Genomic DNA, 24,087 nt, shown 5'->3' on the forward strand with positions numbered 1-24,087 from the left:
GATGGGTCACTGGTTATAGGAATAACTGGTGGGAGGCCAATGATTTGGGTTATTCGTAGGTGTGTATGGGTCATTGGTTAGGTCCCTTAGTGGGGATCACTTGTCACGGGTCATTAATTGGGGGTCATTAATGGGTCACTGGCTGTAGGAATAATTGGGGGCCATTAGTTGGGGGTCACTGGGTAGGTGTCCCTGGTGTGGGCCACTGGTCAGGGTCCTTGGTTGGAGGGTCCCTGGTTGCACTACATCTGCTCGCCGCATCAGTGGGGAGAAAAAGGGTTATCACTTCAGCCTAGAACAGAGACACCAGGAGTAGCCTACCCTTTCTCAGCCCCTTCCTTAGCCTTCACCTGGGCCCCCATCACCTGCTGTGCGCCCTTAACCCAGTTCCTCTGCAGCTGTCCAGGCCAGGAGGACCTCCCACTCCTTCTCTGACTGTGGCCTGGCTGGCTGACAGACTGCTGAGATCTGCCTTGAGAGGACATATGGGATAGGCTTCCGGGAGTCTGGCCCTGAGTGGTGGACATTGACCCTGACCCCTGGGCTTTGGAGCCAGCCCCACTCTGCCTTCCAGGCCTTCCAGACCTGCCAGCCCTGCCCCTCCTCCACACACAAGGGCTCTCCCTGCTGGCTGTCCTTGTCCAGCCAGCACACCTTCGCCTGCACTGGCCAGCCCCCTGCCCCATACCCCTGTGATGGTTTTTTTTGGGAATCCTCCTCTGTCCCCCTCCCTAGACTGGGTGCTCTGGGAGAGAGAGTCTGTCTCTTCCTTCGTCTCCCTTTTATCTTGATTGTCCTGACCCCAGACCTGGTACCTTCTCTGTCCTTCCTCCAGACCTCCACTGACATCCCCAAGACAGAGACACCAGCTCCAACTCTGCCTCCAACTCCCGCGCCTTTGGTCATCACCACGACTGTGGCCATTGGCAGCAACGTCACCGTCCTAGAGGTTGTGGGAAGTGGACGAGGCTGGAAGGGAAGGTCCTGGGACAGTGGTGGTGGCAGACAATGAAGAGGCCAGGGGTAAACTTTGGTCTGTCCCAATGTCCTCAGGAGAGCTTGGACCCCGACAATGGAACTGAACTGGAGACCGTGGAGACTGAGTTAGCCAGAGAAGAAGAAGAAGAAGAAGGTGGTCCCACCATGGGCCCCCACTTCCGGGCAGCAGAACAGTCATGGAGGACTGAGTTGCAGATCTTTCCTGTGCGTCTGGGTGGCTGGGTTAGGTGCAGGGGGAGGGACTCCTACCTGGAGCCACACATAGCTGCCTTCTCTTTTTTGCTTTCTTTTTATCTTGCCTAGAATGCCTTCCCACCACCCCAGTGCAGTTGACAAATATTTATCTACAGACACTACGCTAATGTGACAGGCATTGTGCTAATGAATGGCTCTGTGGGTAGGGTGATTCATCTGGTTTCTAGCCTAAGCGTGATGAGAAGCCACTTGAGATGGAATACGATCTGACTTGGGAGTTTTCAAAGCTCTCTCTAGCTGCCGAACAGCATATGGACTGTAGGGGGAGCCAGAGGGGCAGCAGGGAAACCAGTAGTCTATGCAAAACAGAGTGGTGACCTGGATGAGGGTGGTGGCTGTAGCGGTGTGGTGGGGATAGAGAAAAGTTGGACAGATTGGGGACGTGCCCCGTTTTGCTCTTGCTGCTGTATGTGGAGAACAATTCAAAAATGACCGGGTGGATGCACAGTGGCGCCACTGAGTAGGATGGGGAAGCCTGACGGAGGAGCAGGTGGAAAGTGTCAAGGATCTCATTTTGGATGTGCTCAACGGGCAACCCTTGTCTGATTGTCAGTGCAAGTGATGGGTTAGAAAATTCTGGAGTTCAAGGAAGATGGTCTAGCCTGGAGATAAAGACTTGGAACTCATCAGCGGAGCGACGCTATCTTCAGCTAAGGGATGAGATTGCCTAGGAGCTTAAGGCAGACAGAGAAGGTGTCTAGGTTCTAGCTTTGGTGTTGGACAGGGGAGAAGGTGAATAATCCTAACCATCTTACTCTGAGTGCCTGGTATGTGCTAAGCATTGTTTTAGCTTCTTTATCTTCCCGTGGGATGTATACAGTCGGCGTTCACCCACGCACCATGCAGGTGAGGCCATAGGAGTTGAATAAGTTGCCCGACATCACTCAGCTTTTGAGAGGCAGCTCCAGGATGAGGACTCCACAGTATGCCCCAGGGTTCATGTTCCTTACCCTGCTGCAGCGTGGCCAGCTTGACACTGGAGGATGAGCTGCTCAAAACATACTGGTTGAAGAAAGGACAGCAGAGACAGCTCAGAGGGTGGACTCTGTGCACGCATGTGTGCCTGTGTGTGTGTGTGTGTGTGTGTGTGTGTGTGTGAGATGAGTGGAAGGTAAGTTAGCTGAGAGTTCTATGTCTGAGTTCCAGGGCTCACACCTCTTCTCTTTCCATCCCCTGCCCCAGGGCGCTGGGGAGAAGGGAGAAAAAGGAGAACCGGCCGTGATTGAACAGGTGAGGGGCCTGGGGCTGGAGGACGTGGCGGGGTCTGTGCTAGAATGGGGGTCACACTTATTTCTCCCCCAGGGACAGCAGTTTGAAGGACTTCCAGGAGGCCCAGGACCCCAAGTGAGCCATGGCTGCATTCCCCTCTTCTTGTCTTTTACTTCCAGTTGGGGTGTTTGATCCTCTGGGGTGGGGAGTTAGGGTGTAATGTTGCCAGATCATTTGAAGACGATTGGATATTTGAGGCTCAAAAGATGAGTAAAAATAGGGGTTGAGATGTAAAGTTGGGGGTTTATAGGTGTCAGTATAGTATTGAGGGGCCAGGGGTGGCTCGGTGATGGGGTAGGAGGGTCAGTATGGGGTCAGTGTCAGTGGTGGTTTGGAAGTCAGCCTGGCTCAGACTTTGCATTTGTCATGACCTCTGTTCCTCTGTCCCCAACAGGGGGTGGTTGGCCCCTCAGGTCCTCCTGGCCCGCCAGGATTCCCTGGGGACCCTGGTCTACCGGTAAGAGACTTCCTGTGCGGTGTAAACTCCTGGGAGAGTGAGGTTTCAAGTTGGCAGCATGGCTGCGACTGGAGCTGGCTCTGACCCTTCCTCTTCATCCTCCTCCCCGTCTGGAAATTATCATTCTGTCTCCTCTTCTGTCTCTGGGAGGGGGCGCTCTCCCCTGCCTTCCTCCTTCTGTCTCTATCCCTGAGTGTCTTTCATCTCTGTCTTTCTCCCTATGTCTCTGTGCCCGTTTCCTCTTCTCTCTTTTGTCTGTCTGTCTGTCTCTTTCTGTTTTTGTCTCTTCCACTTTTTATGACTCTTTCTCCTTCCCTCCATTTCTCTTTCTCTCACCATCTGTCTCTTCTCTCTCTCTCTCTCCCTGCCTCCATCTTTCTCTGTCTCTCCCTCCTTGCCTCTCTCCATCTCTCTACCTCCATCCCTCTCTGTCTCTGTCCCTCTCTCAGGGCCCCGCTGGCCTCCCAGGAATCCCTGGCGTTGATGGGATCCGGGGTCTACCAGGCACTGTGATCATGATACCGGTAAGAGGGAGAGAGGGTGGCACAGCCTTGGGGAGTAGAATCCTGACCAAGGAGGAGGGCCTCTCCTGGAGGCTTCCCTCACTACTAGTTGCCCCCTAGTTCCAGTTTGCAAGAGGCTCCCTCAAAGGACCCCCAGTCTCCTTCCAGCAGGCCCAGGCTCAGGCAGTCCTGCAACAGGCTCAGGTGAGTGGAGGACAACTGGGAGAATGTCAGGGGGTGATGGGAGGAAACTGAGAGAATGACAGAGATGGGAGATGGTGAATAGTCAGGAGACAGGTGTATATTTAACTTCTGTTGATGGCTTTGTTCCCCTGTCTCTTCAGCTCTCTATGAAAGGCCCCCCTGGCCTGGTGGGGCTCACTGGGCGCCCAGGCCCCGTGGTGAGTAAGGAGGCTGTGTGGAGTGGGGAGTACATAAGCGGAGATGACTCTAACTCAAACTCCCTCTAAATGCATTACCTTATCTTTCTTCCTCCAAGGGTCTCCCTGGGTATCCAGGTCTAAAAGGAGAGATGGGAGAAATGGGGCCACAGGTGAGATTTGTGGGGGTGGGGACAGGGTTGATGGGAAGGGTCTTCTCACAGGGCTACAGGATAGAGTGCTAGCTGGGGAAAATGGCAAAGCGGCTGCAAACCCTTGCAATTACTGACATTTTTCTTCCTCATTTCCTTTCTCTTCTAGGGCCCCCGAGGACTTCAGGGACCTCGTGGACCCCCTGGCAGACAGGGAAAGATGGTGAGTGACTCCTAGGTCCTCAGGTCATCCCTTATCCATCTCCCAACACCCAACAGGAGCCTCAGCTCTGTGCTCCCAGGGTCTGCTGGTGTCATTGGTGGGATAAGAGCACTGAGGACAGGGAATGACAGTACACTGAGGGTGTGACAAAGGAATCTGGCCAAGTCCCCGAGTCTGGGAGGACTTGCAGAGGAATGATGCTTGAACTGAGATCTGAGGTATAACCAGGGAAAAAGGAGAGGAAGGGCATTCCAAGTAGAAAGAACAGCACATGCAAAAGAAGAGACTGGCACATTGGGGGAAATGATGAACAGGATAATTCCAGATAGGTTTTTTTTTTAATTTATTTTTTGGCCGTGTTGTGTTTTTGTTGCTGCGTGCATGCTTTTCTCTAGCTGCGGTGAGCAGGGGCTACTCTTTGTTGCGGTGTGCGGCCTTCTCATTGTAGTGGCTTCTCCTGGTGTGGAGCACAGGTTCTAGGTGTGTGGGCTTCAGTAGCTGCAGCACACGGGCTCGGTAGTTGTGGCACACGGGCTTAGTTGCTCTGCGGCAGGTGGGATCTTCCCGGACCAGGCACCGAACCCGTGTCCCCTGCATTGGCAGGTGGATTCTTCACCACTGCGCCACCAGGGAAGCCCTCCAGATAGTCTTAAAGCGCCATGAGGAACATACAGCAGGGAAATTAATGGAGACTGAACATGAGTGTTCTTAATTTTTGTGATGATGATAACTTGAGCTAGAGAAAGGGCACTAGGGCTAAAGAATAATGGATGGGTTTGAGATATATTTAAGAGGTTAAATTGGTACATATAGAAGCTCCCAGCATAAGACACTGCATGAGGAAGGTGCTCGATACATGGTAGTAGATATCTTGATGATGTCATCTCCCCCATAGGGCCGCCCTGGAGCAGATGGGGCTCGAGGCCTCCCAGGGGACACAGGACCTAAGGTAGGTGATGGGGCCAGGCCTGGGACTTGGAGGGACTGTCAGGGTAGAGGATTCAAAGCTCAGCTGGCGTTTCTTTCTTTCTTTTTTCTTCCAATTTATTTTAATTCATTTATTTTAAAATATTTATTATTTATTTATTTATTTTGGCTGTGCCAGGTCTTAGCTGTGGCATGCGAACTCTTAGTTGCGGCATGCATGTGGGATCTAGTTCCCCGACCAGGGATCGAACCCGGGCCCCCCTGCATTGGGAGCAAGGAGTCTTTCCCACTGGACCCCCCAGGGAAGTCCCTCAGCTGATGTTTCTTTGTGCAGGGTGATCAGGGCTTTGACGGCCTGCCAGGGCTGCCTGGAGAGAAGGGCCAGAGGGTGAGTGTGTGAGACCCCTCCCCCATATGCAAGCCCCCTCCCAATGTTCATAACACCCTCCCCACCCCCAATATCAGAGCCTCCGTTCCTGGGTCTGAGTCCTCACCCCTAATACCCCATCTCCTTTCCTGAGGGCTGGTCTCCACTTGTTGACTCTGAACTGCCCTCTGTGTTCCCCACTCCAGGGTGACTTTGGTCATGTGGGGCAACCTGGCCCCCCAGGAGAGGATGGTGAGAAGGTAAGTTTGGAAGAGAGTTAGGGGGTGGTTTGGAAGCTAGAAAGCCAGAACGGGAGGAGTAGAGCATTCAGGAACCTGGGGGAGGGGTGAAGGTCTGCACTGGAGAGTCAGGAGACCCCGGTGGGGCTCAAAGAGACAGGCTGAGAGTTGTGGGGTTAGGACTAGAGTTGAGGGGTTAAACCCAGGATTGCAGGTCCAGGATCGGGGTCAGGGGCCTGAATCAAATCACGTATACGCAGTTGGCTGGATCCTGCCACACACTCTGACTCTGAGAGTCCCTGGAAGGGGCTGCCGATATGAGAGAAGATGATTCTCTGAGGGTTATACCTCCCCCCTCCCCAAGTCATATGCTTTCCCACAGGGAGCAGAGGGACCTCCTGGGCCCACCGGCCAGGCTGGGGAGCCGGTGAGTATCAGGGACCCCTGGGCCCCTTGCCTGGCACAGGGGAGGGAGTCAGCACTCATAGGACCTCAGAGCAGTGATGCTGGAATAACTTTCCTACCTCCTTGCAGGGCCCCCGAGGACTGATTGGCCCTAGAGGCTCCCCTGGCCCCTTGGGACGCCCGGTGAGAATGTCGCTGTCTCTCTACATCCTGTTTTTTTCTCACCTTTATCTCCTCTGCATGTCCATTTCTGTTGCCTGGATTCTCTGTCCACTCACCTTTTCACCTGTGCCTCTCAGTGTCTCAGACGCAGGCTCCTGTGCCTGGGTCTGCCCTGGTCTCACACCCTCTCCTCCCCCAGGGTGTAGTTGGAAGTGACGGTGCTCCAGGTGCCAAAGGAAATGTGGTATGTGTTCTGATCCCTGATGCGTTCTGACACTCTGACCCTCGGACCACCCATATCCTTGTCCACTCCCATGATCCCCCGTTTCAACTTCCCTGACACCTCAACACCATAATCCCTTCCAGCTTCACAGAACCCTCACTTTCTCCCCAGGGTCCTCCAGGAGAACCAGGCCCCCCAGGACAGCAGGGAAATCCCGGGTCCCAGGTTTGAGCTATCTTTCCTGACAGAGGGGGCGGGGTGTCGTGGCGCTCAGCGGAGGTCATAGACCGCTCCTGGCTTCCCCAGCCTCTGTACTTGCTGCCGCTTTCTCATGCTTTCCTTCTCCCCTTTTTAAAAAATATTTCCAGGGAATCCCCGGCCCCCAGGGACCCATTGGCACTCCTGGGGAGAAGGTGAGTGACAACTCTCCCTCCCTTCCCTCTCCTCCCCCAACATCTTTTCCCTTCAACTCTGCCTGCAGGAAAATCTTCCCACCAGGGCCCCTTTTGTAAGCCCTGGATAATGCAACATTCCCTAAATAAGCTCAGAGTTACCAAATGTCATTGCTGGGGAGGGGTTGATGGCCAGAAACAGAACTGCACCAAGGCTAGATCAGACGGGGATATTGTCAGGAGAGAGGAGAACCCTCAGGAGCCAATCATAGAAAATATTACCAAGGCTCACGGGCCAGGAAATCCATTTGTCTCGGGTCTTGTGGTGTCATCTTTCTTCCTCTGCACATCTGTTTCCATCTCCCATGAGAAACAGGCTTCTTTCTATTTCCATCTTAGTCTGTTCTTACCCCAACTTCTGTTTCTACACACCCTTGTGCTGCTCTGTCACTATTTCAGTCCCCAGTTCCTTATGACCTTACAGTTTCTTTATCCAAATCCATCTGGTCATAGTTTCTATTAGCAAGATATCCCTTACCTCAAAATTTCAGGAGAGAATCTGATTGGCTTATCTGGGCCAAGTGCCCGCCTCTGGACTTGTCAATGGTTTGCAGGACATAGGGGGTCACCTCAGGCCTGCCTAGGCCCACACCCACACCTCTTCAGATGGAGCTGTGGGTTGGAGGTGCTTCTAAAGGAAGAGATGTGGCTGGGGAGCCCCCCACCCCAGCATGTCTCTCACACTGTTTTTACATCCCTTGTCTCAGCCCTCCCAGAAGCAGAGGATTTCTGAGGCACAGAGAGGGGAGAGAGCTTGTCCAAGGTCACACAGCAAGTTTGGAAGAGCTGAGGATAGGTTTCCTGGCCAGTAGGATCTGTTTTTTCTCTAACCTTGAGGTAGCTGTATGTCTGAGTAGGGACGTTCCTGGTGGAATGGCCAGGCTCTGAGACCCTCTGTCTCCCCCTACTGTTCATCTTCTTTCAGGGTCCCCCTGGGAACCCAGGAATTCCAGGCCTCCCAGGATCTGATGGCCCTGTGGTGAGAACTAGATTCTGGGAGAAGGAGGAAGGAGAAGTGGGGAGGCTTGGGAATTTGGATGGCATATCAGGTCTCGGACAACTTAGAATGTTTATCTCCTAGGGTCACCCAGGTCATGAGGGCCCAACAGGAGAGAAAGGGGCCCAGGTAAGTGACCTGGAGACGGGCTGATTTGGGGATGAGGGTTGGCAGGCAGGGCCAGGAGTCAGGGGCTATTAATGAGAAGAGAGATGAGGGCACTGGGAACATGGAGGGGGGAGAACAGGATGGCACTCATCTTATGTCCATCTCAGGGTCCAGCAGGGTCGGCAGGCCCTCCGGGCTATCCTGGACCTCGGGGTGTGAAGGTAAGTGATACTTGGGACCTGCAGATAGAGGTTTTTTTTTGGCCGTGCTGCACGACTTGTGGGACCTTAGTTCCCCGACCAGGCATCAAACCCAGGCCCTCGGCAGTGAAAGTGCGGAGCCCTGACCACTGGACTGCCAGGGAATTCCCTGCAGATAGGGTTGATCCATCAGCATGGACCTCTGGAAGCCAGCTCTATCAGAAACTTCTGTGTGTGTGATGAGAGGAATCAGTCTGCCAGGCAAGGTGTGGTAGAAGTGACAATATATAGCTACTTTGGAGCTGAAAAGCCAAAGGGTAACAGTACAGCATGGTTGTCACCTCGTAGTTGAGAACAGTTAAACCCATTAGAGGCTGAACCCATTTCACTGGAAGCACACACATCACGTCCAGGTCCAGGTCAGCACACTGTAATCAAGCAGAGGGTTGTTTGAAAGCTCAAGCCCAGAGCCATACCATGTGCAAGCCCAGAAATGCTAAGACGAGCTGAGAGCTGAACTGAATAGAGATTCACTGTTGACCCAGCGCAGGGACATTGGAATTCACATCTATATGGTAGCTAAGTCCAGTTACATTGTAGCCAAGTACAGGTATCCATTACCTGTAGTCTAAAAACAGAGTTTGATGGTAGCCAAGAGCTGGCTCCTCCTATTTTTGCATTATAGACAAGCTTAGTTACACTATAACCAAGGAGGTGGTTCTATTGTAACTGGCCACAAAATCCTGTGTCCAAACTCAGAGTTCCATTGTAGCCAGGCATGGTTTTCTATATATAGTTGAAGGCTATGTTGTTGCTGAGTCTAGTTACATGGTAGCCGTGGCCAGAGAACAATTGTAGCCAAGCTCAGTTACACTGTGGCCAATGAATTGCCCTGTGGCTAGAGACAGTCATGCTATTGTCAAAACGCACGGTTAGGGCTTCCCTGGTGCCGCAGTGGTTGAGAGTCCACCTGCCGATGCAGGGGACACGGGTTCGTGCCCCGGTCCGGGAGGATCCCACATGCCGCGGAGTGGCTGGGCCCGTGAGCCATGGCCCCTGAGCCTGCGCGTCCGGAGCCTGTGCTCCGCAATGGGAGAGGCCACAACAGTGAGAGGCCCGCGTACCGCAAAAAAACAAAAACAAAACCACATAGTTATATTGTATCCAAGTATAATTTTGTTGTAGTCACTGAGTTCGGTTAATATCGTGTCTCCCTGTGGCTGGAAACAGTCATGCTATTGTGAAAACACAGTTGTATTGTATCCAAGTACAATTTCATTTTAGTGGCTGAGCTCAGTTACACTGTAGCCAAGTGCAGCTTTTCTTGTGGCCCAAGTCCAGAATTTGGCTAGAGCAGCATCTGGGCTTGCGCTGAGCAGTCTTGCTGTAGCCAAGCACAGACTCCCCTTGTTGCCAGGCACAGAGTTGCATTGTAGCCAGCACAATGGGAAACATTCCTTTGCCTTTAGAATGCAGCCGGGGCCTGGAATGTTCATCCTCTTTCTCCTGCCAGAAGGAACCGTGGACACAGTGTCCCCGGGAGATGGGAATCAATTACTTGGAAATTTGGCCTTCCCTGCACTCCCCCACACAGATGACCTTGGGAGGCTGCCAGTGGGAAGGGGTGGGGGGAGAGGCAGCCTCTTGCACACCATACTAGCAGACTTTGGGGAAAGATAATTTCCTCTGGGGCTGACCCTCACCCCCCTTCCTCCAGTCTGACATCCGCTTGGGACTCTCCTGGCTGTTTCAGGGCAAGGGACTGAGTCCGGGGCCCGAGTCTGGGGCCCTTCTTAAGTGGGGGGAGTGGGGGACCTGAGAGCTTTTATATTTTTCAGGGTACCTCTGGCAACCGGGGCCTCCAGGGGGAGAAAGGAGAGAAGGTGAGAAGGGAGGGGATTCCTTGAGGGGGGAACCCTAATAATGGGGCTCTGGCTGTGTCCCTTCCCTGAAGCCCTGACATCTGATCTCTGTACTGTCTTCCACCCAGGGAGAGGATGGCTTCCCAGGCTTCAAGGGTGATGTAGGGCTTAAAGGCGATTGGGTAAGATGACCTCCAGAGGAGGGGTCTGGTGGATCTGGGGGACTTGGGAAAGAGAGGGAGGGGGTGAACTGGGGCAAAGACAGGAATGACAAAGGGACTGATGTCAGGGCTTCTCCTTTTCTATTCCAGGGGCAACCCGGACCCCCAGGTCCTCGGGGAGAGGATGGTCCTGAAGGGCTGAAGGGGCAGGTGGGGCTTGCTGGTGAGGAGGGGCCCCCAGGCTCAGCTGGGGAGAAGGTGAGTGGACCTGGTCACCCCCTCCAGTCTATACCCCAGCTTCTAGCCTGCAGGCAAGGTGTTCCCTGGCCCTTTGCCTTCTGCCCTCTGCTCTTTTATCTCCAACTTCAGGAGGCTCTCAGCTCCTTCAATTCCCCAGCTCAGCATTACAGAGCAATTCCATGCACTTTATCTTATTTTTATCCCCATAACCACCACAGGCAACAGACTTTTTTACCCCCATTTTACAGACAAGGAAACTGAGATTTGGAATGGTTGAATGAGTTGCCCAAGGACATACCCCTAGCAGGCAGGGGCCAGGACTTGAACCCATGTTTCCCTGAATCCCCCACCCCTACCCCTGCAACCATGCCCCAGCCTTCCTGCCCCTCCCCCACTTACCTCCAAGTTGCAGTCTCTGACCTTTGTCCCATAATCTCTCTGCAGGGCAAGCTTGGGGTGCCAGGTCTCCCAGGTTACCCAGGACGTCCAGGCCCTAAGGTCAGAAGCTACCAGGAGGGTGGTGGGCAAGGGCAGGGTTCAGAGACTGATTAACGTCTGGGGGTCCGGGCTGTGGTCTGAGGGCGTGAGCTGTCCACCCCATGGGGCATTGAAAGTGTAAGATGTGGGCTTTGGCATCAGACAAACTTAGGCTCAAACACCCAGCCTTATCTGCTAAGTGACCTTGAGTAAGTCACACCTTACCTGCTAAATGATCTTGAACAAGTCTATTGAACCCATTTTCTCAGTTACGAAAGGGAGATACCAGTAGTATCTACCTCATCAATTTGATGATGATAAAATTGATGATTTTGGTGATAATAAAACTGTAGGATCCTTCTTATTTGGTATGATTGAGGTTGGTTCAAACAAGTCAGTAAGGAGGAGAATCATAAAAAATACATATTTTACATATCTTGAATTAATTATAACTTAGAATGTACTTATGTAAAACTGTACATTTGGCTGCCAATGTTTTGATGAATGAGGCTATTGGTAAGACATGTCTTTCTGCCTAAACCACACCCATATTACATCACTGATGATTTATAGTTTTTTTTACATAAAGTGGAGCGGAAACGCAAAGACACTTGGGAAGAAATCTGAGTGCAGAATCCTTCTTGAGTTCCACACTTTTGGTATCTCGATCTAGCAGTTATCTTGCCCGTTCCTAATTGGACAGTGTTTTTTTTTTAGTGACTTCCCTTTACATTGAGTCTTTTCCATTTAACCTAGATTTTACAGATCTCTTTCTTTTCCCTTTCTACATTTCATAAGTTTTTGTAAGGTTTCATTAAGTCACATGACCCCAATAGCAAGGGCAACTGATATAAATAGGTTTGGGATTAACTCAAGGTATCAAAACGAAGAGCAGAACTCAGCCTGTTGGAACAGAAATTCATGGGAGTTAGAACAAAGTCTCGTAGCCAGGACTGATCAGTGTGTCTTGGGCAACAAGCAATGAATACTTTACAGGAGGCCTGATATGTCGGCCTGGTTGAGGTCAGTGTCTTATTCAGCTTGGGTTGCTAGAGTAAAAATACCTTAGACTGGGTGATTTAAACACAGAAATTTGTTCTGGAGGCCAGAAGTCTGAGATCAGAGTGCCAGCATGGTTGGATTCTGGTGAGGGCTTTTCTCCTGGTTTGTAGATGAACATTTTCTGTCTTTGTCCTCACATAGGGGAGAGGGAGAAGGAGAGAGAGAGAGAGAGAGAGAGAGAGAGAGAGAAAGAGAGAGAGAGAGAGAGAGATCTAGTCTCCTCTTCTTCTTATAAAGACACTAATCCCATTCACGAGGGCCCCACCCTCATGACCTACTTACTTCCCAAAGGCCCAACCTCCAAATATTATCACACTAGGGACTGAGGCTTCAGCATATGAATTTTGGGAGGACACAAACATTCAGTCCATAGCACTTACTAATAATCAGCATGAATAACAAAGACAGCGAATATTTCTCGAGCACATACTATGTGCCAAGTACCTTTAAAAAAAAAACCCACTTTCTATATATATCCCATTTAATCCTAACGAAAACCTTGTGAAGGAGGTATTGTTGGTATCCCCAGGCTACAAAGGAGACTGATGCTCAGAGGGGTCAATCCATTTGTCCAGGGCCACACAGCTAATTTAGTGATGGATCTAGGATTCAAAACACAGTGAGGGGTGAGAGGGGATATCAGAGCATATGATGTTTTCCCCCAGGTCAAGGGACGATGGGCAGGAAAGCAAGTACTGGAGGCAGTCAATTAACAAGTATTGAGTAAGACACCACCATGTGCCAGGCAGTAGGGAATAAGACCAGAGCATTATGTCCTAGTCTTCGAATAAGTAAACAGATGAGCAGGGTCATTTCAATACAAATATTATTGGGGAAACAAAATAGGACGTGATAAACAGAGCATGACTTGAGGATGTGGTGGTCAGGATGATGGCGGAAAGCTTCTCTAAGGAGGTGATGTCTGAATGAGATTTAAATGATGAGGAGTAGCTGGCTTTGTGGGGATCTGAGAGAAGAGCATTTTAGGCAAAGGCAGCCAGTGCAATGGCCCTGAGGCAGGAATGTACTGGTATCTGAGTAGCATTAAAGAGGCCAGTGTGGCTGGAATGGAGTGAGCAAGGGAGGGGCTGCTCACTGGGGCTGGAGGGGCCAAAGACTTTCTGGAATCACTGGCCTGGAAATGCCTGAAAAGGTGGGGTGGCTGAATGCGGTGAGGGGCTAACGTCACGCACTCCTCACACCCATGTCTTCTCTCTCATCCTCTTTACTCAGGGATCTATTGGCTTTCCCGGGCCCCTGGCACCACTAGGAGAAAAAGGGAAGCGGGTGAGTCGCAATCCAGGGGTCAGGGGGGAGGGAAGGGCTTGCATGAGAGGAACAGAGCGTATGGCTGTGCGTGATAGCACGTGGGGCCCTAGGTGGCTGTGTCTATGCCTGGAAGCACTTGTGTGCACCCATATTGCCATGTGCAATGCAGGGCACACGTAGGTGATCCCACCTGGCATTACAGCAAATGTGCCTTCGTGTCTGTGTACGCATGTGCCTCCCGTGCACCTTTCAGTACAGATTAGATGGGGTCTGGGTGCTGCAGCCTAGGGGCCTGTGACTGGGTGAACGAGGGCACCAGCTGCACGTACGTTGTGTGACTATGGGCATACATGTGTGAGGGGGTATGTCGAAGTGTGTGAAAGAATAGGGAAATACACATATGTGTGTGTTTCTGCACACCTGGGGGATTGTGTATACATGCATGCGTTGTTTCGCTATGGGTGCACTGTAGCTATGTAAATGGTCATTGTGTATATGCACACAAGGGTTTGTATACTGCTGTGTTTATCAGGACCGTGTCCTCACATGAATCCATGCACATACGTGTTTACACTGGATAGACACGTGTGCAAGGGACATATTACATGACAGGCTCCGAGTGTCATCTCGAAGCTGCGGTCCCCCCTTGCGTGCTGCGTTGGCATGCAGTCATGTGTGCATACCATGCAGCTGTGATAAATAGGTGTCTGTGTGAGCAGATGTGCTTGTATGTGTGGACCTGTAGGTGTAATCATAATATAATTGGGTGCCTGTGATCTTTGCGTAGTTGCATGTGTAAGCTGTACTGATGCGTGCGTGTGAGTGAAAGGCTTGCAAATGAATGTGGGGCAGGCATCTTTCCAGGTCTCTGACTGGGTGCATTTGTGTGTTTGTGTCATGTATTTGCACCATCACCCTCTTCTGCTTCCCCCTCATCTAATTTACATTCCAGGGGAAGGCTGGGCAGCCAGGCCTGGAAGGAGAGCGGGGACCACCAGTAAGAAAATGGGGGCAGGGCTGGAAGGAGGGGCTATGAGAGGAGAAGTGGGCGGGAAGAGGGTTTGGGTTACTTCAGGTAGTCATGGTGGGGGGACCCAGAGGACTCATCCTCATCTCCTAGGCTCCCCCACCCTCTCACTTCCAATGTTTGCTTCTTTTCTATTCAGGGCTCCCGTGGAGAGAGGGGGCAACCAGGTGCCACAGGGCAACCAGGCCCCAAGGTATGGGGTGGGTGGGTGGTCAGGCCCCCCAAGCAGGCCCTCTGCCCCGGGCTCACCAAGTCCCACCCAATACCTCCTCGTTGAGTTCGTTCTGCAGCCTGAGTCTCATTCATTCCATCCTAGGGTGATGTGGGCCAGGACGGAGCCCCTGGGTTCCCTGGAGAAAAGGTGAGTGAGTGAGTGAGTGAGTGTGTGTGTGTGTGTGTGTGTGTGTGTGTGTGTGTGTGTGTGTGATTCTGGGTAGGAGACAAGCCCAGAAGGTGGGGAGACATTATAATGCAGAAAAAGCACAGCCTCTGAAGTCAGAGAGCTGTGAGTTCAAGTCTTAGCTCTGCCATTCACCTGCGGTGTGACCTTGGGTGAGTCACTTAACCTCTCTGTGCCTCAGTTTCCAACTCTATCAAATGGGAATAACCACAGTCCCCATCCCAAAGGGCTGCAGTGGTGAATGAAATGACTTCCTGTGCATAGAATGCTTGACCCCATGCCTGGCCTGCAGGAAGCACCCAACATGCTGTTGTCATTATGTGGGACTCAGGGGCAGGCGGGAGGGATGAGTGAATGATTTCTGCTTCCATTTCAGGGCCTCCCAGGTCTGCAAGGCCCTCCTGGGTTCTCTGGACCAAAGGGTCCCCCTGTAAGTGAGCTCACCCTGCTGGGGGGAAGGGGGAGCCAGGCAGTGGGGGGACTCCTTGTTTGTGCCTCAACTCTCTCCCACCTTGTCCCTCAGGGCCCCCAAGGGAAAGACGGGCAACGTGGGCACCCTGGACCTAGAGGAGAATTGGTGAGAAACCCTTTGACCTCTGACCCATGACCCCATTAGGCTCTCCATTTCTTCCCCTCCATGACACCTCCATTTTGTTTTTGTTTTTGTTTTTTGTTTTTTTTTCATGACACCTCCTTTTAATGTTTCTCCTCAGGGCTTCCAAGGTCAGACAGGCCCACCTGGACCAGCTGGTGTCGTGGGTCCTCAGGTCAGAGTGGACCCCACAGGTCTCCCTAGTTTTGTACCAGTTCGGGGATATTTGGGGGAGGGGGAGGTGATCTCAGGCAGACCCCCACCCCAGGCCACCTCCATTCAAGATGAGCCTTCTTCCTCTCCAGGGAAAGACGGGAGAAGCAGGGCCTCTGGGTGAGAGGGGGCCCCCAGGCCCCCCTGGATCTCCTGGTGAACAAGGTCTTCCGGGCCTGGAAGGCAGAGAGGGGGCCAAGGTGAGACCCTGCCCCACGGGAGATCTCATCAAGTGACCCCAAAGGTCCCTCAACATCCCCACGGCACCTCCAGGCTCAGAATCAACACCATGGGGCAGGGGGCCCAGACTCACAGATTGAGGGGAGACGCCCTCTTCTCTGGAGTCTGACCTCCCTCTTCTGCACTCCTCCAGGGGGACCTGGGACCACTGGGACCCTTTGGGAAGGAAGGGCCACCTGGACACAGGGGCTTCCCTGGTCCCCAAGGAGCCCCCGGGGACCCAGTGAGTATCATTTGGAACCCCTCCTGAATGTGCCTGGCTGGGCTGTGAAGCAGAGGAGGAAAGGGGGGCCCAGGGGAGGGGCAAATGTGATAGTAAAGTAATGGCTGCAGGAGGGACAGATCCCCGAACCTCAGTGGCCGGGAAGCGGGTGGGAACTCTGAGCCCCCCAGAGTGAAGACAGGACTCAGGGGCACCGCTGGGAGTCTCTCGACTGTGAATCATCTCCTCCTCAGGGACCTACTGGTTTGAAGGGTGACAAGGGCCCCCCCGGCCCCGTCGGGGCTCACGTAAGTGTAAACCCGTCTGCTGTGTGGCAGGCAGGGTGCAGGGGTCTCAGGGTTTCTGGGAAGCTGGGTATTGTCCTCATCAAGTCTGTTATTTGGGGAGCCAAACAGGTCGGGGTCACGGCCAACTCTGCCGCTCACTGGCTGGGCAGTCGTGTCACTGTGCGAGCCTCCGTTTCCTTGTCTGTAAAATAGTCCCATCTCCATCGTAAATCTCAGTGAGATGATCCGTTGGGCACATACTTACCTGCGTAGCAGACATCAGCGTTTAAAAACCTTCTTTCAAAAACAAACAAACAAACAAAACCCTTCTTTCTCCTGGAGTTTACTACGATCTAGCCAGGGAGATAGGGATCAGCTGCGATGAATGCCACAAGGCAAAATAGCGCAGAGTAGAGGGGAGAAGGGGAGAGCCGTTGAAACAGGCAGGCCAGGGAAGGCCTCCTGAGAAGGTGACATTTGAGCTGAGACCTGAAGGCGGTGAGGGAGGAGCCATGTGGGTGTCTGGGCGGAAGAGTGTGCCAGGCGGAGGGAACGGCATGTGCAAAGTCCTGAGGCTGGAGGAAGCAGTGAGCAGGGCCGTGTGGCTGGAGGGGAGTGAGCCTAGGGTGAGTGGGAGGAGATGAGAGCATAGTCGTGCAGGACCTTGTGGGCTGCCAGGAAAACCTTTTTTTCAACAAGTGGGGTGGGAGCCCCAGAGGGATGTGGGCAGGGAGAGAGGGGAGGCACGTGCGCTGACTCAGGTGTTCACAGCGCCCTCTGGCTGCTGTCTGGGGGAATAGATTGGATGTGCTGGTAACCACCTAACTCAGGGCCTGACTGCTTGAAAACCCTCCAATAAATGAGAATTACCACTGCTGCTATTATCCCTGACCCTTCACCGCTGTTTTCAGGGCTCCCCTGGGGAGCGTGGTCCTGTAGGCCCAGCAGGGGGCATTGGACTTCCTGGCCAAAGTGGAGGCCAAGGTCCTGTTGGCCCTGCAGGCGAGAAGGGGTACCCGGTAAGTGTCTGCCCCCATCCCCCAGGCATCCCCCAGACCCAGCCCTCTACATATCAAGAGCTCATTTCTGCCCTGGCCCAACATACCCCTTTCCGCTCCGCCCATCAGGGTGAACGCGGCCCCCCTGGTCCCACTGGCAAAGACGGGATCCCAGGGCCCCTGGGGCTTCCTGGATCCCCTGGAGCTGTGGGGCCTTCTGGCGAGGAAGGGGACAAGGTGAGAGAGAGTTCATGGAAGGGGAGGGGCTGGGGGGGGATGGGGGTAGAGGGAGGCATGAGCCTCCCTCATCCTGTTTCCTCTGCAGGGAGAAGTGGGAGACCCAGGTCACAAAGGCAGCAAAGGCGATAAGGGGGATGCGGTGAGTGGGGGGCCCCAGTGAGGGGGGTGGTCTTCGGGGAGGGGAGAGGGATGTGGAGGATGGCCAGGGGGAGGCCACGGAGCTTCCTGCCTTCATGAGACCCATCTTGACACCTGCAAGTAACAGAAGCCACTCAGGCTACCTGGAATAAAGGGGCTAACTGCACCCCCAGCTTCCCTCCGGAAGTTCAGCCGCAGCGCCCAGCGTCAGGGAGCCAGCTCAGTCCCTCGGTCCTGGTGGGACTTTGGGGCAAACGTTCTGATGGGCCAAACTTAGGACACATGCTCTGTCTGGTCCCATGAGTTGGTAGCTAGGAAGGCAGGGTTGGGGGAGGGAAATGCAGCTTCTCTGTGGGGGGAGTGGACAGGGGTGCAGTGATTGACATCTCTAGTGTTTCCAGCCCCCCAATCTTGAACCTGAGGGGTTTTGGGGTTTTTTTTGCGGTACGTGGGCCTCTCACTGTTGCGGCCTCTCCCGTTGCGGAGCACAGGCTCCAGACGCGCAGGCCCAGCGGCTATGGCTCACGGACCCAGCCGCTCCGCGGCACGTGGGATCCTCCCGGACCGGGGCATGAACCCATGTCCCCTGCATCGGCAGGCGGACTCTCAACCACTGCGCCACCAGGGAAGCTCCTGAGGGGTTTTTGACTCTGTTCCCTCCTCCAGGGCCCACCTGGACCAACAGGGATACGGGGTCTTGTGGGACACCCAGGCTCCCCGGTGAGTGATCCCCATTTTGTGGCCATCCCTTGGATCCCCAGTGGGAAGGGACAGTGTTCTCCATGGTGACTCAGGCCCAAACTCAGCCCTGACACTGACCTACCCCTCCATGCCAACACTCAATATGAACTCACCCCAGAATCTGACTCAATCCTGACCTCAACCCCTGAACCCCATCACAGCCCTAATCTCAACACTGCTTGTGACCTTAACCTCAATCCCATCTCAGACCTGACCTTCACATCCAACAGTAGCCGAACCTGACCCAGTCTTACCCTTAACCCCAGTCCTGACCCACCCTCCAATGCAGACCCCAAACCTGGGCTCAAACTCTGATTGTACCTTGGCCCTAACCTCAAACCCTACCCTACATCTCAACCCCATCTGGACCTTCCCCTCATCACCTTAACTGACCTCAACTTGACCCTGACTCACCACCGAATGCAAAGTTTTTAGAAAAACTTTGACTCAACCCTTGACTTCATTGCTCATCTCTGATGCTTAACCTGCATCCCCAGCTTCAAACCCAGTCCTGACCCTCTCCAAACTGAATCCCAACCCTGAGCCTCAATCCTGACTTTGACCTTGAGCCTTTCTCCGACCCCTGACACAGACCCTAACTGTGCCTTGCCCTGTCCTCCCCCCAGGGGGCAGATGGGGCTCAGGGACGCCGGGGACCTCCAGGCCTCTTTGGGCAGAAAGGAGATGATGGAGTGAGAGGCTTCATGGGGGTGATTGGCCCCCCTGGCCTGCAGGTAGGTGTCTGAGTTTGCGGATACAGCCTCCGGTCCTTCCCACTTTGTGCCCCAAGTTTTCTTCTTTGTTCCACAGGGGATGCCAGGCCCTCCTGGAGAAAAGGGGGAAGTTGGAGACGTAGGGTCCATGGTATGGACAATGGGGGAAAATGGGGTTGTGGTGGTAGGTAGGGGGTGGCCATTAAACCAGTTTGGGGGGGTCACAGGTCACACTGTCATTTTAAGGGTCATGTGGGTCACCAGCATCAAGGGTGGTGTTTGTGATTAGTGGAGCTTTGAAGGACCATGGGGTCACCGGATGCTCTTCTGACTGTCCCACAGGGTCCCCATGGAGCTCCAGGCCCTCGGGGTCCCCCGGGCCCCAGCGGGTCAGAGGTGAGGACTCTGGGGGAGGGCAGGATGCCTCAGAGGTGAGGACATAGCTTTCCCAAGAAGGGGCTGTTGGGACTGCACAGTCCCAGCTGTACCCCTTGCTGTCTCTCCAGGGTCCTCCAGGGCTGCCTGGGGGAGTTGGTCAGCCTGGAGCAGTGGGCGAGAAGGTGAGAGAGAGAGAGAACCAAAGTCTGCCTGGGGTGGGGAGGCACAACCAGTCCTGCCTGGGGGTGGCTGCCAGGATGGGAACTCTCCTCACCTTCACTTTGCCTCCTGCAGGGTGAGCCAGGGGAGCCTGGAGACCGGGGACCCCCAGGAATCCCAGGCATCCCTGTGAGTGACCTTTGTCCAGTGTCCCTGCACCCATCTCAGGGAATCCCTGACCCCTGGGCACCTAGGGCCACCATGACCTCTGCAGCCCTAGGTCACCCACTGACCCAGGACCTACAGGCATCCCCTGTTATCTTGATGACAGAGCCCTGAAAGGTATCAGGGTTGCTACACAAGTTCTCTAGGTTGTACACTGCACAAGGGTGTAGGGCTGAGGAGGCAGGTGGGGCTCAGATCTAAACCACAAGCCCTGGCTTGGGGATGAGTTGCCCAGAGGGGATCCCTTTTCTGATTCACTCCAGGGTGGCACATGGGCTAGCCCAAATTTGCCCATGACCTCTGGGCAACTGGACCATCCTGACCCCTGACTCCTATAAATCCCAGATTCCTCTGACCTCTGACCCTTGGGCAGTCTAGGCTACTCTGACCCCTAACCCCAGGAAAGCCCCGGGCCAGCCAGATTCCCGAGTCCAGGTATGCTAACCCTTGACCCCTGGAGAGGCCAGGCACCTCTGAACTCTGTTTCTGAAAAGGGGCCCAAGGGAGAAATTGGTGAAAAGGGGGATGCAGGCCCATCTGGGGCAGCTGGACCCCCGGGCAAGAAAGGCCCCCCCGGAGAGGATGGAGCAAAAGGGAACGTGGTGAGTCCTGGGGGACATGGAGGGAGAGACTCGGGGAGGAGCACATGTGTCACTTTGAACCTGCTCCCCAACTTCCAGCCGGGGGGGGGGGGCTCCCATCCTCCAGTATGCTGATTCCACAAGCAACCCGGAACATGGCTCAGTAAATGAATGATTGAATGAATCAATATAAAAATGGAGTGGTTATATGTCATTGCAGTAGGGGAAACTTGATTCCACACTGAGTTGTTCTAACAATGCTGGGAAGGTCAAGGTTGAGACTCATGCTGGGTCAGAGTTGGCTGATGAAGGATTTGCCATCAGGGCAGAGGTGGAGCCCCTCCCACCATGGTGATGGGGCTCGGGGTTGGGATGGAGGACAGCAAGGAGCTTCGGGGTCTGAGGGACCTTGACTTGAATCTTACCACCCCACCACTCGCCGAGTCCTTTCTCTGAGGTCAGTTCTGTCTGTGAGTCCCAAGCCTAGAGGATGCAGTGAGATGATGCATGCAACATACTTAGCTCACATTAAACACGAGAATGTTCCTTCTACCAGGGCTGGGATTCTGTGTTTTGTTCACCAGTGTATCCCAGCAACCAGAGCTGTGCCTGGGCACAGTTAAATGAATGAATGAATGAACGCTCCATCATTCAGAGATATAATTATCCATCATTCTGTGTTCCAGGGCCTCACAGGGCTCCCAGGAGACCTAGGCCCCCCCGGAGACCCTGGGGTTTCGGTGAGTGTGACCCCTCCTTACTCGAAAGCCTAGCATATCCCCTATTCTGTTCCCATCTCCACAACACCCCCACAGACCTGGGCAAGGTCGATGGAGGAAATAACCTTCACATTCCTCCAAACCTCACCCCTAAATTCTCATGCACCCCCATGACCCCTTCCGACTTTGTTCCTTCCACCACAGGGTCAAGACGGCCCCCCAGGGGAGAAGGGAGACCCTGGAGATGTGGGGGGACTGGTGAGTAGGGGAACAGAGGATGTGGTGCGTGAAGAGGGGGGTTGGGGCTGGTGGGTGGGTGAACTGGGGGGTCAGGAGAGTGGGTTAATGAGGTACCCAGGGCCCTTGTAGATGCACCTGCTTTGCCTCTCTGGGTCCTCGCCGTGAATGTGAGTAGCTTGAGGGTAGAGGCGGGAGATGGCTGGTGCCGGGTGACATGTGGGGAAGGCTGTCTTCACATCAAAGGCATCCTGATGGGGACGTATGTATACGTATAACTGATTCACTCTGTCTGTTATAAAGCAGAAACTAACACACCATTGTAAAGCAATTCTACTCCAATAAAGATGTTTAAAAAAAAATAAAAAGGCATCCTGAAACCATCATCCTCAACTACCCTGCTGGTTATAATCTCCAGGGTCCACCTGGTGCTTCTGGGGAACCCGGTCCCTCTGGGCCCCCTGGCAAAAGGGTGAGTGATGAGTACCCCACCACCACCTCCTGGCTGCCCTGGCTCCAACTTTGTTCCATTCACTCTCACAGCCCCCCGCTCCCCCCTACAAAACCCCCACTCATCCCCAGAGCACCCACTCACCTCACAGCTCCCCACTCACACTTTCTCCCCTAAGGGTCCTTCTGGTCGCACGGGTCGAGAAGGCAGAGAAGGGGAGAAAGGTACCAAGGTGAGTGCCCCCTGCCAAGGGGTGGGGGGGCCTTGTCCTGACCTGTCAGCCAACAGTTGGGCCATCAGAATGGGGAGAGGCCTGGGACACCACGGGTGCTCCAGTTCCGACCCCTCCCTGCTGGTTCTTGGCTGGCGGGTCGGGAGGCAGCCACCCCCTGACTCTCTCTGCCCCCTCCCTTGCCCCTGTGCTTTTCAGGGGGAACCAGGTCCTGACGGGCCCCCAGGGAGGACAGGCCCAGTGGGGACTCGAGGGCCCCCTGGGCGTGTCGGGCCTGAGGGTCTTCGAGGGATCCCCGGCCCTGTGGTGAGTGGGGTGGGAACAGGGACAGGGCGGCGGGGGGGATCCTGCCTTCCTTATGTGCTCCCATCTTGTAATTTCTCACCATAGTTAGAAGGAGCCGACCCTGGTGGGCAGCGGGACATCCACACTGAGTTCTGACAGAGTTCAGCCCCCCATGTTCTGCTTTGCCCTAGGGTGAAGCAGGCCTGCTGGGACCTCCTGGACAGTTGGGCCCTCCTGGCCCCCTGGTAAGCGACTTCTTCGTCCCCGAGGTCCCAGCACTGGGAACCACACTGGGCATGGGTGCTGACGCTGCAGACTGACCACTCATTGACTAGCCATCTGATGGTCAACCCTGACCCTCTATACTAAGCATCTCTTCCGATCACTCATCTCAATGGTCTACACTGACCGTCCACACTGACCCTCTATCTTGATGGTCTACATTGACCAAACAGACCACCTATCTTAATAGCCTACACTGACCATCTACATTGATATTGACCACGGACCATCCAAGTTGGCCGTGCTCCAACAAGCCCCTTCATTCATCTCTCATCATCCCTCCTCTTTCTTGACCATCATCCCCATGACCACTTCCCTGGTAATTCCATTTGAAACCTGGGTAATTTCCCATTTGACCATCCCCCAATCACTCACATGGACCTCGAGGCTTTCTGTCTGAGACTCACCAGCTGACCCTAACTCTTCTTCCAGGGGCCCTCTGGCCTTCCAGGGCTGAAGGGAGATGCTGGCCTCAAGGGGGAAAAGGTAAGGATACCTCCTTCCATTATTCTCCTCCCCCACTTAACCCCGCTCTCCTCCACCCTTACCTCCCTCTGTAGCCAGAGGGCTAGGAGATTGGAGTCTCCTCTACTACTCCAAGGCTCTAGGAGAACAATCTCCCAATCCCCCGCCCACACTTCTTCCCCAACATGTGCCTCTTTTATCCTCCAGGGCCACATCGGATTAATTGGTCTCGTTGGCCCCCCTGGGGAGGCTGGTGAGAAAGGGGATCAGGGTTTGCCAGGAGTGCAAGGCCCCCCTGGCCTCCAGGGAGAACCTGTGAGTGTGTGTCCTGCCTCGAGTGGGAAGATTGTGTTCAGAGGGTGGTGGGAAGGCAGAAGTGGGGCTTGTTTGGAGACTGTGGGTATGGGGATTTGGGAAGCCTGGGTCTAGAATGATAGGGGTTGTGTCTGGAGAAAATGGGGGGCTCTCTCTGGGGACTTGAAGCTTGAAGTCTGCATCTGGGGTTTGGGGTCTTCTTTGGAGGGAACTGGAAGCCTGTCTGGGGGATGTGTCTGGACCATAGGGATGAACCCTATCAATGATGACTCTGATGTCCTTTCTCCAGGGTTCCCCTGGTCCCATCGGCTCTCTGGGCCACCCTGGACCCCGAGGTGTGGTGGTGAGTATGAGGGATTTGTGGGGTGGGGTCACCTTGTTGGGCCAGCCAGGACTCCGGCTCTCCCTGTCTCTACCCCACAGGGTCCTCCAGGACAGAAAGGTTCAAAGGGGTCCCTGGTGAGTACTCACTGTTCCCTTGGGCTCCCACATCCCAGCCCCCTTCACTGCGCTAGAACACTCAAGGCCTTTGCATTCATTCATTTATTTATTCAGTCAGTCAGGCATTCAACAAGTAT

The 24,087-nt window shown here is 54.0% G+C and overlaps 1 protein-coding gene across 7 annotated transcripts in view; it reads left to right on the plus strand.

Moving 5' to 3' along the window:
- COL5A3 (collagen type V alpha 3 chain) overlaps positions 1–24,087 on the plus strand; it is a 39,016-nt gene that overhangs the window by 7,151 nt on the left and 7,778 nt on the right. For 5 of the 7 annotated variants that reach the window (XM_079915471.1, XM_079915470.1, XM_079915473.1 and 2 more), the window contains exons 7-61: positions 836–949; positions 1,054–1,203; positions 2,437–2,484; positions 2,557–2,598; positions 2,918–2,980; positions 3,430–3,504; positions 3,604–3,687; positions 3,828–3,884; positions 3,983–4,036; positions 4,185–4,238; positions 5,134–5,187; positions 5,500–5,553; positions 5,739–5,792; positions 6,154–6,198; positions 6,306–6,359; positions 6,538–6,582; positions 6,733–6,786; positions 6,930–6,974; positions 7,939–7,992; positions 8,095–8,139; positions 8,286–8,339; positions 10,157–10,201; positions 10,309–10,362; positions 10,492–10,599; positions 11,026–11,079; positions 13,354–13,407; positions 14,342–14,386; positions 14,556–14,609; positions 14,733–14,777; positions 15,193–15,246; positions 15,340–15,393; positions 15,530–15,583; positions 15,714–15,821; positions 15,995–16,084; positions 16,318–16,371; positions 17,262–17,369; positions 17,478–17,585; positions 17,674–17,727; positions 18,393–18,446; positions 19,094–19,201; positions 19,278–19,331; positions 19,523–19,576; positions 19,687–19,740; positions 19,853–19,906; positions 20,437–20,544; positions 21,210–21,263; positions 21,447–21,500; positions 21,898–21,951; positions 22,109–22,162; positions 22,361–22,468; positions 22,639–22,692; positions 23,162–23,215; positions 23,402–23,509; positions 23,799–23,852; positions 23,933–23,968. In XM_079915471.1, the coding sequence (XP_079771597.1) occupies positions 836–949; positions 1,054–1,203; positions 2,437–2,484; positions 2,557–2,598; positions 2,918–2,980; positions 3,430–3,504; positions 3,604–3,687; positions 3,828–3,884; positions 3,983–4,036; positions 4,185–4,238; positions 5,134–5,187; positions 5,500–5,553; positions 5,739–5,792; positions 6,154–6,198; positions 6,306–6,359; positions 6,538–6,582; positions 6,733–6,786; positions 6,930–6,974; positions 7,939–7,992; positions 8,095–8,139; positions 8,286–8,339; positions 10,157–10,201; positions 10,309–10,362; positions 10,492–10,599; positions 11,026–11,079; positions 13,354–13,407; positions 14,342–14,386; positions 14,556–14,609; positions 14,733–14,777; positions 15,193–15,246; positions 15,340–15,393; positions 15,530–15,583; positions 15,714–15,821; positions 15,995–16,084; positions 16,318–16,371; positions 17,262–17,369; positions 17,478–17,585; positions 17,674–17,727; positions 18,393–18,446; positions 19,094–19,201; positions 19,278–19,331; positions 19,523–19,576; positions 19,687–19,740; positions 19,853–19,906; positions 20,437–20,544; positions 21,210–21,263; positions 21,447–21,500; positions 21,898–21,951; positions 22,109–22,162; positions 22,361–22,468; positions 22,639–22,692; positions 23,162–23,215; positions 23,402–23,509; positions 23,799–23,852; positions 23,933–23,968 (3,558 nt within the window). Of the gene's footprint in view, positions 1–835; positions 950–1,053; positions 1,204–2,436; positions 2,599–2,917; positions 2,981–3,429; positions 3,505–3,603; positions 3,688–3,827; positions 3,885–3,982; positions 4,037–4,184; positions 4,239–5,133; positions 5,188–5,499; positions 5,554–5,738; positions 5,793–6,153; positions 6,199–6,305; positions 6,360–6,537; positions 6,583–6,732; positions 6,787–6,929; positions 6,975–7,938; positions 7,993–8,094; positions 8,140–8,285; positions 8,340–10,156; positions 10,202–10,308; positions 10,363–10,491; positions 10,600–11,025; positions 11,080–13,353; positions 13,408–14,341; positions 14,387–14,555; positions 14,610–14,732; positions 14,778–15,192; positions 15,247–15,339; positions 15,394–15,529; positions 15,584–15,713; positions 15,822–15,994; positions 16,085–16,317; positions 16,372–17,261; positions 17,370–17,477; positions 17,586–17,673; positions 17,728–18,392; positions 18,447–19,093; positions 19,202–19,277; positions 19,332–19,522; positions 19,577–19,686; positions 19,741–19,852; positions 19,907–20,436; positions 20,545–21,209; positions 21,264–21,446; positions 21,501–21,897; positions 21,952–22,108; positions 22,163–22,360; positions 22,469–22,638; positions 22,693–23,161; positions 23,216–23,401; positions 23,510–23,798; positions 23,853–23,932; positions 23,969–24,087 lie in introns of all 7 variants that reach the window. The other 2 variants (XM_079915469.1, XM_079915472.1) reach the window with 2 other exon arrangements.

This window comes from Stenella coeruleoalba (assembly GCF_951394435.1).
Source record: "Stenella coeruleoalba genome assembly, chromosome: 3".
NCBI classification, from domain to species: Eukaryota; Metazoa; Chordata; class Mammalia; order Artiodactyla; family Delphinidae; genus Stenella; species Stenella coeruleoalba.